The sequence below is a fragment of the Saccostrea cucullata genome, unplaced genomic scaffold (genome assembly GCF_032062105.1).
Source record: "Saccostrea cucullata isolate Sc308-1 unplaced genomic scaffold, CSIRO_AGI_Scuc_v1 ctg2204, whole genome shotgun sequence".
Classification (NCBI taxonomy): domain Eukaryota; kingdom Metazoa; phylum Mollusca; class Bivalvia; order Ostreida; family Ostreidae; genus Saccostrea; species Saccostrea cuccullata.
Window position 1 is genome coordinate 95,923 of NW_026919338.1, and position 12,554 is coordinate 108,476.

At 31.8% G+C, this 12,554-nt stretch overlaps 1 protein-coding gene across 5 annotated transcripts in view; it reads left to right on the forward strand.

Annotated features, from left to right (window-relative positions):
* The window catches only part of LOC134229621 (tyrosine-protein kinase transmembrane receptor Ror-like), a 64,830-nt gene that overhangs the window by 45,977 nt on the left and 6,299 nt on the right, over positions 1-12,554 (forward strand). For 4 of the 5 annotated variants that reach the window (XM_062711369.1, XM_062711375.1, XM_062711401.1 and 1 more), the window contains 5 exons: positions 8,448-8,600; positions 9,601-9,677; positions 10,168-10,519; positions 10,884-11,048; positions 11,503-11,621. In XM_062711369.1, coding sequence (XP_062567353.1) covers positions 8,448-8,600; positions 9,601-9,677; positions 10,168-10,519; positions 10,884-11,048; positions 11,503-11,621 — 866 coding nt within the window. Of the gene's footprint in view, positions 1-8,418; positions 8,601-9,600; positions 9,678-10,167; positions 10,520-10,883; positions 11,049-11,502; positions 11,622-12,554 lie in introns of all 5 variants that reach the window. The other variant, XM_062711382.1, reaches the window with a different exon arrangement.

The window sequence follows — 12,554 nt, forward strand, 5'->3', positions numbered from 1 at the left end:
CAAAATAGATAATTTCAGGGCCGCTGGGTCAGGGGTACCACGGGGGTACTTTGACTAAAAATAAATTAATGCTTTGAAATCTGCCCTTTGATAAGCAGTGGTGCCTCTTTCAAAATTTGTGAATTTCATGGCTTTTGGATTAAAACACGAACCAAATACAATCGCTGGAAAGTTGTTACATGATACTCTGGTGACCTATAAGGCCCGTGGGCCTCTTGTTTTGTATTTTTAAATATTACAATTAATTATAAATTTGCATATTAAATGATTTTAAAGGATTTTTAGAATATATAGGATATTCTATTTATAATGATAAATTATTGATGCATAGTTTTTTTTCTTCTTTTTTTTTAAATTTCAAAATACAAGGTTGAGAAAGCAACACAAAGTTTTTTTGACATGAAGTTTGCAAAACCCTCAGTTTTCTTTTCTTACGTTCAAGCTCAAATTATATACGTTTTTATATGAACGGATATGGATAGAACGGAATAAGGAGGAAAACGAAAAACAATACCCTGAATGTTGCCTATACCTCAATCAATATGGTTTTGTTACTTCGTCTAACAAGAATCGTATGGGAATGATGAAGATATTATACCGCTGGTCAGTCTAAAGAAAACAGGGAACTTATAAATTAAAATAGTTTATAAATGTACTACTACATGTATACCTAAAATAGAAGTACATACTTTATTTACCATTTTAACATTTATTCACATTTTCATGAAGTATAAACATTGTTTCCATGGTAACTTTTGAACACTAGTATATCCATTCCCTAAAACAACGATCTGAAATGTATTAATCTATTTCAATATGGAACCATGATTCTTCTGAACAATATTTGAGCTTTTAATGATTGCAAAGGAATTATTCTTTAAATAAGTAGACCGTGACTGCGCACAAGAATGCATGGTTTGAAAGGAGCGCGGGCATTTTGTTATTGCTAGTCTTAAAAAAAATTCGCGAATTTCTCGAGAATGGTTGGGAAATTCTTAATGAAAATGAAGAGAAATTATCATCACTAGCTCTACATTGTAAATTTTAAAAGGCCAACCATTTCCATAGAAATATACGATATTGCATTTTCTGATCACATTTTGTCCGGCGTCCGTCTGTCTGTCTGTCCATCTGTCTGTCCTGTCTGTTGTAAATTTTGACATTTTACTAATTTTTTTAACCAAACTTGCCACAACGCATCCTTTGAAGGGGATCAAGTTTGTACAAAAAATGCCCTACATGTATAAAATAATTGGAATTATTTAAATTTGGTGGTAAGCTAGATTAAAAATTTTTACCACTGTGCCAGGAAAGTGAAATTGGGGAAAATTTTCAGGTAGTGTAGATTCAAGTTTGATGCAATCATGACCCCCGGGGTTAGGGCGGGGCCACAATGGCCGACCAAAGTGTTACATAGAAATATATAGGAAAATTCTTTAAAAATCTTCTTCTCAAGAATAGCTAAGCCATAATTGATCATATTTATATAGCATCCTCAGGTTGTGTAGATTCAAGTTTGTTCAAATCATGAAGGGGGTAGGGCATGCAATATCAATGTTACATAGAAATATATAGGAAAATTCTATAAAAATCTTCTCAAGAAAAGCCTAGCCATGATTGATATCACATGGAAGCATGTATAGTGTAGATTCAAACCTGACCCCCGGGGGTAGGGCGGGGCCAAAATACAAGTTTTGGTGAAATATATAGGAAAATTCTTTAAAAATGTCAAGAAAAGCCTAACAATAATTGATGATATTTATATGGAAGCATCCTAGGTTTAGATTTAGTCTGTTCAAACATGCACAACATTATTGGTGATATCAGACAATGGCCGACCAAAGTGTTACATAGAAATATATATCAAAATTCTTTAAAAATCTTCTTCTCATGAATGATATCAGCCATAATTGATCATATTTATATGGAAGCATCCTCAGGTAGTGATATCAAACATGTACTAATCATTAAACATGACAAAGTTTTACATAGAAAATTATAGGAAAATTCTTTAAAAATTTTCTTCTCAAGGATAGTAAAAGCCATAATTGATCATATTAATGTGAAGCATCCTTAGGTAAAAAATTAAGTTTGTCCATGAAATAAGATTTTATCATAACCCTACCAAAGGTTTACCTAGAAATATATAGGAAATTAAATTCTCTTTATATAGTAATGAACAGCCAAGCCATAATTGATCATATTTATTGGAAGCATTTTGGGTGTTTTAATCAACATTATTATTCAAAACAAAGTTTTACATAGAAATATATAGGAAAATTCTTTAAAAATCTTCTTCCAAGAATAGCCAAGCTCATGATTAATTTTTTTGAAGCATCCTAAAAGTGTAAATTAAGTTTGTTATGAACTGGGGGGGTAGGGCGGGGCCACAACATAGACCAAAGGTGCTCAGGTGAGCGATGTGGCCCATGGGCCTCTTGTTAAAACAAATATCATTTTCGCAGTAACTACTCAGCATAACTTTTTTGAATTGTCCATGGCATTCTGTCAATGTAAAAAAGATTCAAAAGTTAGTTGATATATCATGGAAAGAAAAAAATGAGAAATAATAAGTTAAAGTTTGTTTTTCTCTTGGGATATTAAGAATTAAGTTGACGTCAGGACACATGCTAGTGTATACACTGTACTTTTACGCCGTCTTGAGATACACAATGCAGACTTGCTTACTATATTTTTACTACAATACTGCAAGTGTTTGGATCATTCTTGTTTGATGTAAGCAACAGCAAAAATACTTAATACAAGGTCTGTATGAAAAGAGCAAAATTGTTTTAATATTTAAAAAATGTTGATAAAATGTCAATTCTTTTAGACAATACTTTGAATTAAAATTGTATCTTAGATCAATGCTCTATAAATGTATTTGGCTAAAGGTTATATCACTGAAATTTGCATGTTTTAATAGAAAACGTAGGTTATAGGTATGAACTCAAGTCTCCATTGTCCATTTATTTAGTGTAACAGTAAAATGTGGGTGTTTTTGTTTTTTGTGTGGGAAATTAAAAACGTCAAAATTTTATGATCCCTTTAAAATGCATCTAATGAAATTCCCTACAGGATGCAGATTGCTGTGTACGGATTATATATCAATGTAATGTATGATGCATGTAACGTAAAATCAGATAGAACACAGATACACTGAAATAAATTCCGCCAAATTGTCCTAATCAAAATAAAATCATTCTTTGGGTATGATTGCTTATAGCCGTACATTTGTACGTTCATTACTTAATGATCATCAAAACTCACAGCTGATTACCCATAATGCTTGCATGTTCTCGACAGAAAAAAAGCACGGCAGAGAAATCAATCACATCTGTCAGTTTTACCGGTAATTAAACCGTAAAGCATGAATTTTAAAGGATGGCTCTTAAGAGAGATGTGGCAGCTAATACTTCCAAACTAATCTATCTTGTACAGATTTTGAATTACTAATTTTTTTAACGAACTGAATGCATATTAACGATATTATACCAAAAATGATACATGTATAAAATACATTGTAATATTTACATATAGTGGAAAGCTAGATTAAAATTTTTATCCTCTAAAAGTTAATTTAATTTTCAGCAACGGTAGCTTGAAAATGTACCCACAGCCTGGTTCTTATATTTTGAAGAAATTTGTTAATTTGAAGAGTTTAACAATTTTTTAATCCTTTCCGCAGTTATTCGTATGAAGTGGGTGGCATGATATCAATTTGTACAGATATTAAACCTGTATTACATTGTTCGATATCAAACATGTACTGATATCAAACCTGTACTACATTGTTGGTGATATCAAACATGTACTACATTGTTGGTGATATCAAACATGTACTACATTGTTGGTAATATCAAATAAGTACTACATTTTTTATGCATCAAACATGCACAACATTATTGGTGATATCAAACATTGTTGGTGATATCAAACATGCAAAACATTGTTGGTGATATCAAATAAGTGATACTTTGTCGATGATATCAAACATGTACTAAATTAAACATGACAACTTTGTTCACTTTTTACCTCGAATTATGACTTGAATCTTAAAAAAAAATACATGTCCATGAAATAAGATTTTATCATAACCGTACCTCCCTCTTTTTGATCTCTTTATATAGTAATGACCAGTTTGGATTGTTGGTGAATGGGTGTTTAATACATTATTATTCAAAACAGTTACTGTATTTCTTCACAACCAAGAAAGCCTCTCAATTAACTTTTTTTTGAATGAGTAAAAGGCGATATAATTATGAAATTCCAACATAGGTCAGGATAAGTTTACTCTCTTGGTTAAAAAAAATCCTAGAAAATCTTATGAAAATATCGATATTTTATTTCGTTGCCATAGTGAGAATCTCAGATCTTTAGTTTTTACTTCTGACACTGTTACCTAAATTGTTTAAAACTCTTAGATGAAAAATGACATTATATTTAGAAATCTGAGGTCTAATAATCTTAGAGCTACAATTTTGAAATGCAATTGTTTTAATATTTAAAAGATGTTGATAATAATTCAGATTGTTTTAAAATACTTTGAAAATTAAAATATCTAATTTATCTATAAATATAACGGTAAACATAATAAATATGTTCAGTTTACTACGATCAAGAGGTAAATGTGTGATTATCTTTTTTCAATGAAAATTAAAAAAAAATGTTTTCATTTCCTTTAGAAGCTATTATTTTTAACAAATGCAACTGCATAGTAGGTAAAGGTACAAAGGAACTTCATTCTAGTTCTTTGAAAGTCCTTTTCCTGTTATTGAAGAACACAGGAAATTTTAATTAAATACATTATGTGAACAAACAATTCATCCCAGATTCTTATAGTGATAATCAACAGAGATATTATTTAGCTTACAAGATGTAAACAATCAAGGTCAATTACATTAATTTGTCAGGAAGAGAGGGTCCGCTCAGGTGAGCGTTGTGGTCATTTGTTATTTAATATTAGTCAACATTTATTTCATAAACAGGAAGATATTATATTAGAGCACAAACATCTTTGTTTTTCATATACGTATTTAATAACAGATCGTGTATTCGTTTTTTACCATCCTTTTCACTGGCTCACTTCAGCCAGAACAATGAAGTCATTTTTTTTTCAAAATTTTGTCAAAGATGGATGAATAAAAGAGCAAAATGTCTGTTATGCAACAGTTGAGAAAATGAAAAAACAAAATTTTTTGATATTTCATTTAACGATAACGAAAACTTATTGTAAAATCTCCACAAAATCGTAAGAGTTTCCCAAATACGGAAATATAGTTCATCTGTGGAATAGCTTACATTGTACATGTACAGAGGGCAAAAATTGTCAATTTTTCATACAAAACACAGTTTTTCGATAATAGAGGGATTTCTATTAATTATTTTCTTTGAAAGATCGCTCTCAAATTACATCTCGACTAACAAAGACATGGAACAAAGATCATACCTTGATTTTTATGACATTTTTATGACACTTCACTTGTATCTTTCCATTTAACCAGGATCGTTTCACAAAAATGATTCTACGTCATTATTTTTTTATGAGCCATAAGTAGTGGTTAACATGGAAAATTGATACTCAGGATTGTTATTGCTTGCATTAGAACCTCAGGAATATCACGCTTTTTAGCTCACCCTAAGTGTGAGCTTTTCTGTCTGTAAACTTTTGACATTTTCGACTTCTTCAGAACCACCTGGCACAGAGTATCCTTAGGAAAAGGGGATTTAAGTTTCTTCAATTGAAGGACCACGCCCTCTTCCAAAAGGAGATAATTACGAATAAGTGAAAAAATTAATGGCACCTTTTAAAAACTCTTCTTCTCAAGAACCACTGGGCCAATAAAGATGAAACTCATTAAGAAATATCCCTAGGTAGTGTAGATTCTATTTTATTTTTCAAATCATAATTACCCCAGGAGTAGCGGGGGACCACAATGGACGATCAAAGTTTTACATACTAGGAATATACAAGTAAAATCTTCTAAGAACGACAAAGCCATGATTGATGATAATTATGTAGAAGCATCCTCGGGCACAGATGTAGTGTAGATTTAGATTTGTTCAAATCATAACCCCCGCGAATAAGGTAGGGCCATAATGGACGATCAAAGTTCTATACAGGAGTGTATGGGGGAAATCTTCTGAATAACAGCAAATTCATGATTGATCATATTTATATGGAAGCATCCTTGGGGAGATGTAGTGTAGATACTAGATTTTTTGCATTTTTTTTTAAATCATGACCCCCTGGGATTGGATGGGGCCACAATTTTAAAAGTTTTCAAAGTTTTACATAGGAAAGATATATTTTAAAGTTCAAAAATCTTCTCAAGAACAGCAAAGCCATGATCTGTCATATTTATCTCGAAGCATCCTCGGGAAGTTTAGATTCAAATTTATTCAAATCATGCCCCTTGAACGATCACAGTTTTACTTAGGAATATGTAGGGAAAATTTTTAAAACCCTTCTCAAGAACAGCAAAGCCATGATTGGTCATATTTATACGGAAACATTCTTGCTTGTTAGTGTACAGATTGACTTATTTTTCCAAATTATCATGACCCCCAGATGAAGGGTGGGTCCACAATGGAAGATCAGTTTTACATAAATATATATAGGTAAAAAAAATTTAAATTCTCAAGAACAACAAAGCCATGATTGGCTATTAATTGTTCGGAAGTATCATGGGGTATTGTAGATTTAAATTAGTTCAAATAATGACACCCTAGGGATAGGGTTGGGCACAATTAATGATCAAAGTTATACATGTACATGGGAATTCATTAATTAGGATTTTTTAAGAACAGCAAAGCTATGATCGGTCATACCTATATGGAAGCATCCTCATATAGCGCTGTGTCAGATTTGTTTAAATCATGACTCCTTTGGTTAGGAGGGGGCCGCAATGAAAGTTCAAACTTGTAAGGAAAAAAGTTCTAATCGTAACCCATCTACCATTCTACCTCCTTTTAGGAGTAGTTCGGGACCACTTTTGCATGAATTTAAACTCTTTTAGTATTAAACTGATGTTTTATTTTTTCCCCAGCCACAGTGCTCAGGTGAATGATGTGGCCCATGGGTGGCATATTAAATTGTTATGTTATTTTTGCAAAAGAATTCTCCACAGAAAAAATTTGCTATTTAAAGTTTCATAACTTTCAATTATAAGAACTTTACTCTGAATTCTACATTCAAGAAGCTTTGAACGATGATTGATATCGATGTTTTGATTCTTGCTGACGCTAATCTGCACACAGCATCCGATGTGTTTTAATGACTTTCGAAATCAAAGAAAACAGGAATATTTCTGAAAACTTAAATAGTATAAAAGTCTTTCTTTAAACTTCTTTAGTGCCAAAATTCAGTTTGAAGTAAAAAATTTGACAATGGGCCAATTTCATTTGTCACTGATCGGCATACGCCGTATTGCGCCGGTCATATGGCCGGCGTAAAACGGCTAAGTGGCAAATGAAGTAAACCGGCGAAAACATTTTTAAAAAATGAATAATTACGCTGATTATAATATAAATGATAATCAATTATTCATTATCATTATTCTCTTTTTTGCCTGTGCAAATTTTCAATTAAGTTTTATCACTTTTTACATTATGTCTTAGTAGAATAATTCGAAATTCAAATTTAAAACAAAACAAAACATGGACCTCATGAAAAATTTTATTTTCTAGAGAATAAAAACATATTTTAAATTTTTGAATAGAGATTTGCTCAAAATATGCAAACAAATAAAGAACATGTCGATTTGGTAAAAAGTATCTGCATTTTCACAGTTGTTTTTTCTTCCCGCCATATTTCTAAGACCGGCGATTTCCTCGTCGGTCATTTCAGACCGGCGCATTCGGCGTACGCCGGCGAACCTACCCCAGTCAAATGAAGTAACAAGCCGGGTTACGAAAGGTCAAGCGGCGCATTCGGCGTACGCCGGTATGACAAATGAAATCCTACCGTTCTAGTAAACATTCTTTCATCCAGCGGTTAGACCAATGTGACAATAAAATAAGGAATCATTTTGGTCATTTCAAGTTTTTAAAATCCTACTATTTGGCGCTATGGGTCTATATGAACGGTAAGGCATCGTTCTTTAGTGATATATCATTACCTATCAATAAGGTGGCGCTGTAGACTGTACATGTAGATCTTCTTAAATAGATTTCCGTTGTTTATTATTTGATTTGAATGTGTTAATTTCATGAAAAATTCAGTCCAATGCAAATCACTCCTCTCCCACTCTTACGCACGTGTTTTGACATAGATATAACGCTTATATTAACGTTAAATCATAATATAAAATGCGCAACTTGCAACAACCAAACTTGGGAGAATATGATGAATAAGAAAACGAACAGTAAGCCTTAGAAAACTTGTGTAATTTCCTTAAAATTTCTTAAAATCACAAGCATTTATTCATCTATGAAATCTGTTTCAGGTAACTTTAGGAAATGTGATACGAAAGAAGACTGTTTGAACAACACGCAGAGCGAGATAGAATGTATAGACAATGGGAGCCGGGGATTTACGACTTGTTACTGCATACATAATTTGGAGGAGACTGATCGAGACGGAAGATGTAAAAGCCTATGTACGTGTATTTCTTTTTAATTTGATATTTTAACTTTTTAAGGAGGTTTGATCCTGCTTCTAAAATTCTTAAGAATTTTTTGCCAAGTATATTTCTAGTATTTAGACATATTGCTCAATTAAAAATCAACACAAAAAAAAATGCTTCTATTTGGCACTAGAGAACATGCACATGTAATGTATGTAATCTTTCTGCACTAAGATTGTGTCTTAATCTTCAGCTCAAATCAATTCTTCGAAGTTTTCCTAAAAGTATGAAATTTCAAAATAATTCTCTAACTTGTTCAACAGAAAAATGATATTTTCTGAGTGCGGAAAAGTCAAATAATTGAATATACAAACTAATTTTAAACTTTTTGTCATATTTTTTATATGTCTTTTCAAAATAAATTCAGGTCTCTTTGGTTCCATTGATTTATAAATATAGATAAAAATGTTGAAGTTAATGAATTTAAAATTTAAAGTTATCTTATATATTCAGAAAAGAAATTTTTAATCAAAATGGGGGGTCTGTGATGTAAATTTTTAGATATTACTAAAAAGTGTTATTTTTATTTAAAATGGGTGCTTTTTTTCTCCTGGACTCGCAGAATGTATTAAATTGCAATATTTGTCATAATATGGTGATTTTATAAAAGTTAATTCAATAAGTATATGACTTTATGTATAGCCTGAATGGAAAATCGGGAATAAAAAATTAACAGTTCTGTAAATACTTTGAAAACGAAATACTTACCCCAATATGGTTTATAAATGAATACTTTTCTTCTTTCAATATGAACAATTTTTTTTCACGTATTGAATAAAACATTCTTAGGCTCCAGTACAACAATCAAATTATTTAATCTTATAAAACAGAAAAAGCAAGAGCATTCACTCATAACGAATCATGTGAAAATTAGGCTGAATAATTGTGACTCCCTACTTTTGCAATTTGAATTATTCCTGGAGAATAGCTTTTAAGTTAACATGTAACTATCATTCCATTCTTTTCTGTGCAGCATACAGTTCTCATGAAGATGCCAAGGAGACATTTCTGATATCCATTGACAACAATGCCACAAGCAATTATAACAAAGTTGGTATATAGTTTTAATCCATTTTTTGTCAAATTAAGATGGCAAAACACAATGATAGGCTAGCATAAAAGAAGTTCACTTGAATGTTTTCCCAGTTCGGCGCTATAGAATGGATTTCCTTTACCTTAGATATCCTTTGGGAAAAATTAGCCTCTGTATAATTTTATTTTTGCGTTTGAGTGCTTAATTCTTAATCATAAGTTTAAAAGGAAATTCCTGTCTTGTTTTCTACTAGGTGTTGATTTAGGATGGGAGATAAGTTAATGTGATAACTAAAGCAAAAAGAACAGAACTTCATTTTTAATTTATTTTTTATGGATAAATATTGCCTTTTTAATCGCACTATGTTTCATGTCTATGAAACCCTCAAAATGTTTGAATACACATCTCTTATTATTGTTTATATGGTTGAATAAAGACTAGTGTTTATTTTCATAATTTTTATGAGAATAGAAATTTAGTTTGAATCTTTCGTTTTGGTTTTTTCAGACTCTGAATCCTGTTTTATCAGCGAAACCGGAAGTCCCGGAAACACAAACTCTTCTTCAAATATTCATTCCCGTATCATTCATAATCACCCTGTTAATGGTTCTTGCTTTCATTTTTGCGAGAAAGAGACAGTTTTGTCAAAAGAGGAAAAAGAGAAAAGATGTTATTATTCGCAATAACGAGGACATTCAGTTGTTAGATAGAATGAACTTTGTGAATAAGAATCCGACATATTTTATGACGTCACAAGAGAAGTCAGACGAAAAGAAGGTTTCAATAAAAGAGATTCCATTTGAAAGGGTGAAGATAATAGAAACAGTGGGAGAGGGAGCTTTTGGACATGTTTATAAGGGTGAGATTTTTCGGGTAGAGTTATTTAATATAAAAAAAAAAGAAACAACATTATTTGTACATTCAAATTGCTGTGTAATATTCAGATACCAAATGTGTTGCCTACCTCTTGGCATGCAACGAACTGAACAGTCAAAAGCCTTATCAATGAAATAACCAATAAAGAAAACTAATAATAAATAGCTTCATACATGTACGGCCATTAGATCACGTGTTCCTTGGCCCATATACTTGCCAGTTATTGAATAGAACTTGCAAAAATTAAATGTATTATTTTAAAAACACAGTTTATAAGTAAGAAAGTTGAAAAAATTGTACAACAATATTACATTAAAACGAATATGTAATTCTTATTTACTTCCCAGGCCTATATTACACCCAAGACTGTCCAAGCGCAAAGGACGTTGCAGTAAAAATTTTGAAGGAAGGCGTGTCAAACGAAGTCAAGGAAGATTTTGAAAGAGAAGTTGAAATAATGAGCAACTTTAACCACGACAATATTTTGAGTCTGCTAGGTGTTATTACCAAAGGTAAGAAAGAAACTATAAAATTTGTTCTTAAAGAGAAAAAGGTTGATAAAATTGGCTACCTCTAATCAGCCTGTCTAAATTTCTAAGAAATTTATATCAACACCATCAAATGCATGTCTTAAGCTTTTAGACAAACGTGTAACCCGTAAGACTGAGAATAAAAGCTATCTTCGTTTAACACGTCACAATTCTAGCAGCAACAAAAATACTTCATCAGAATTGTGCCGCTAAAGAAAAGTGGAGTTCAAAAGAACAAGAACTCGCGATCGATTTTAATAGTGGTGCATGGTGCACAGAAATGCAACATTGTTACTTATATATGCATGCATTTGAAAACCTGTCTAGATTGTCAAATTAAAAATTTTAAAAGTTATTGAAAAATTCTAAGTATGAAATCAGCTTTTTTCCCTTGGTAAGAATTTTAGATCTATGTAATTTTTTTTTCATTTTGTAGATATTGGTGATACGCCCTATATGATATTTGAGTACATGGTTCACGGAGATTTGGCTGAACTCCTCCGCAGAAATGATCCAGTGATGCGAAAGAGTGAGAATGATTTCAAACTCAAGAAGGTATGTTACAAATTCTTACAGTGGGTATGTTACCAATCTAACAGTGGGTCAAATGAGAGAGGGCTGACGAAATCGCTTTGGAAAAGTTTTATACACGTAGTCGATGAAGTTATTGTGAAATCACTTACTTTCATGGGTGTTAAATTTTCGAAGCCTCGAAAATTTCATTCCATGAAAATACTTGTATGAAGTTTTACTGTATTCCAAGGTTTTTTATGTTAAGCATCCGTGCGTGCCATGGTTTCTGAAACAAAAAATCAACCAAAATCGGGAGTTTTGAACGTTTGAATTTTGTTAATATCTTTTTATTTTTTATTTGTCTAAAATAGGCCACTTATAGCATATATTAAGTTTTTTGAAGTATCATAATTTTTCCTAGAAATAGACTTCACTAAAAGAAAAATAGAATTGTGAAACTACATCCTTTGAATAACGACATTTTTCGAAACAAAAAGGGTGTTCCGTGATTTAATACTTGGCTTGGTTGGTTTGTGAATATATAGGTAAGTAGGTTTTTGAAAGATATGTGCATGCTACATTAAGATAAAATTGGAATGGCCTGATTTCACAGGTACAGTAGTCAAAATCATTATACCCCCCCACTTGAAAAGGGGATGTCCGTCCGTCCGTCTGTTATTCTTCGGGGTAACCAGTTCTTATCCGCAACTCCATATTCCACTGAATGAAATTTAATGAGACTTTCACCGGTCTCCACGTCCTGCAGTTTGTTCGATTCCTTGCGTCAGTGTAGAGAGAAAGCCTTAATCGGAATTGAACGTTAACATATGAAAAATATCAAATATTGTAGGCGTGATGTCCCTATTCTTCTATTAAAAACCTTTATGAATGGTGACAATCCCTTCAGCAATATAGATCTATCTGCTTTTCAATTAACACATAAGTTAATACTCTGAAAGTTAATAATCACATATT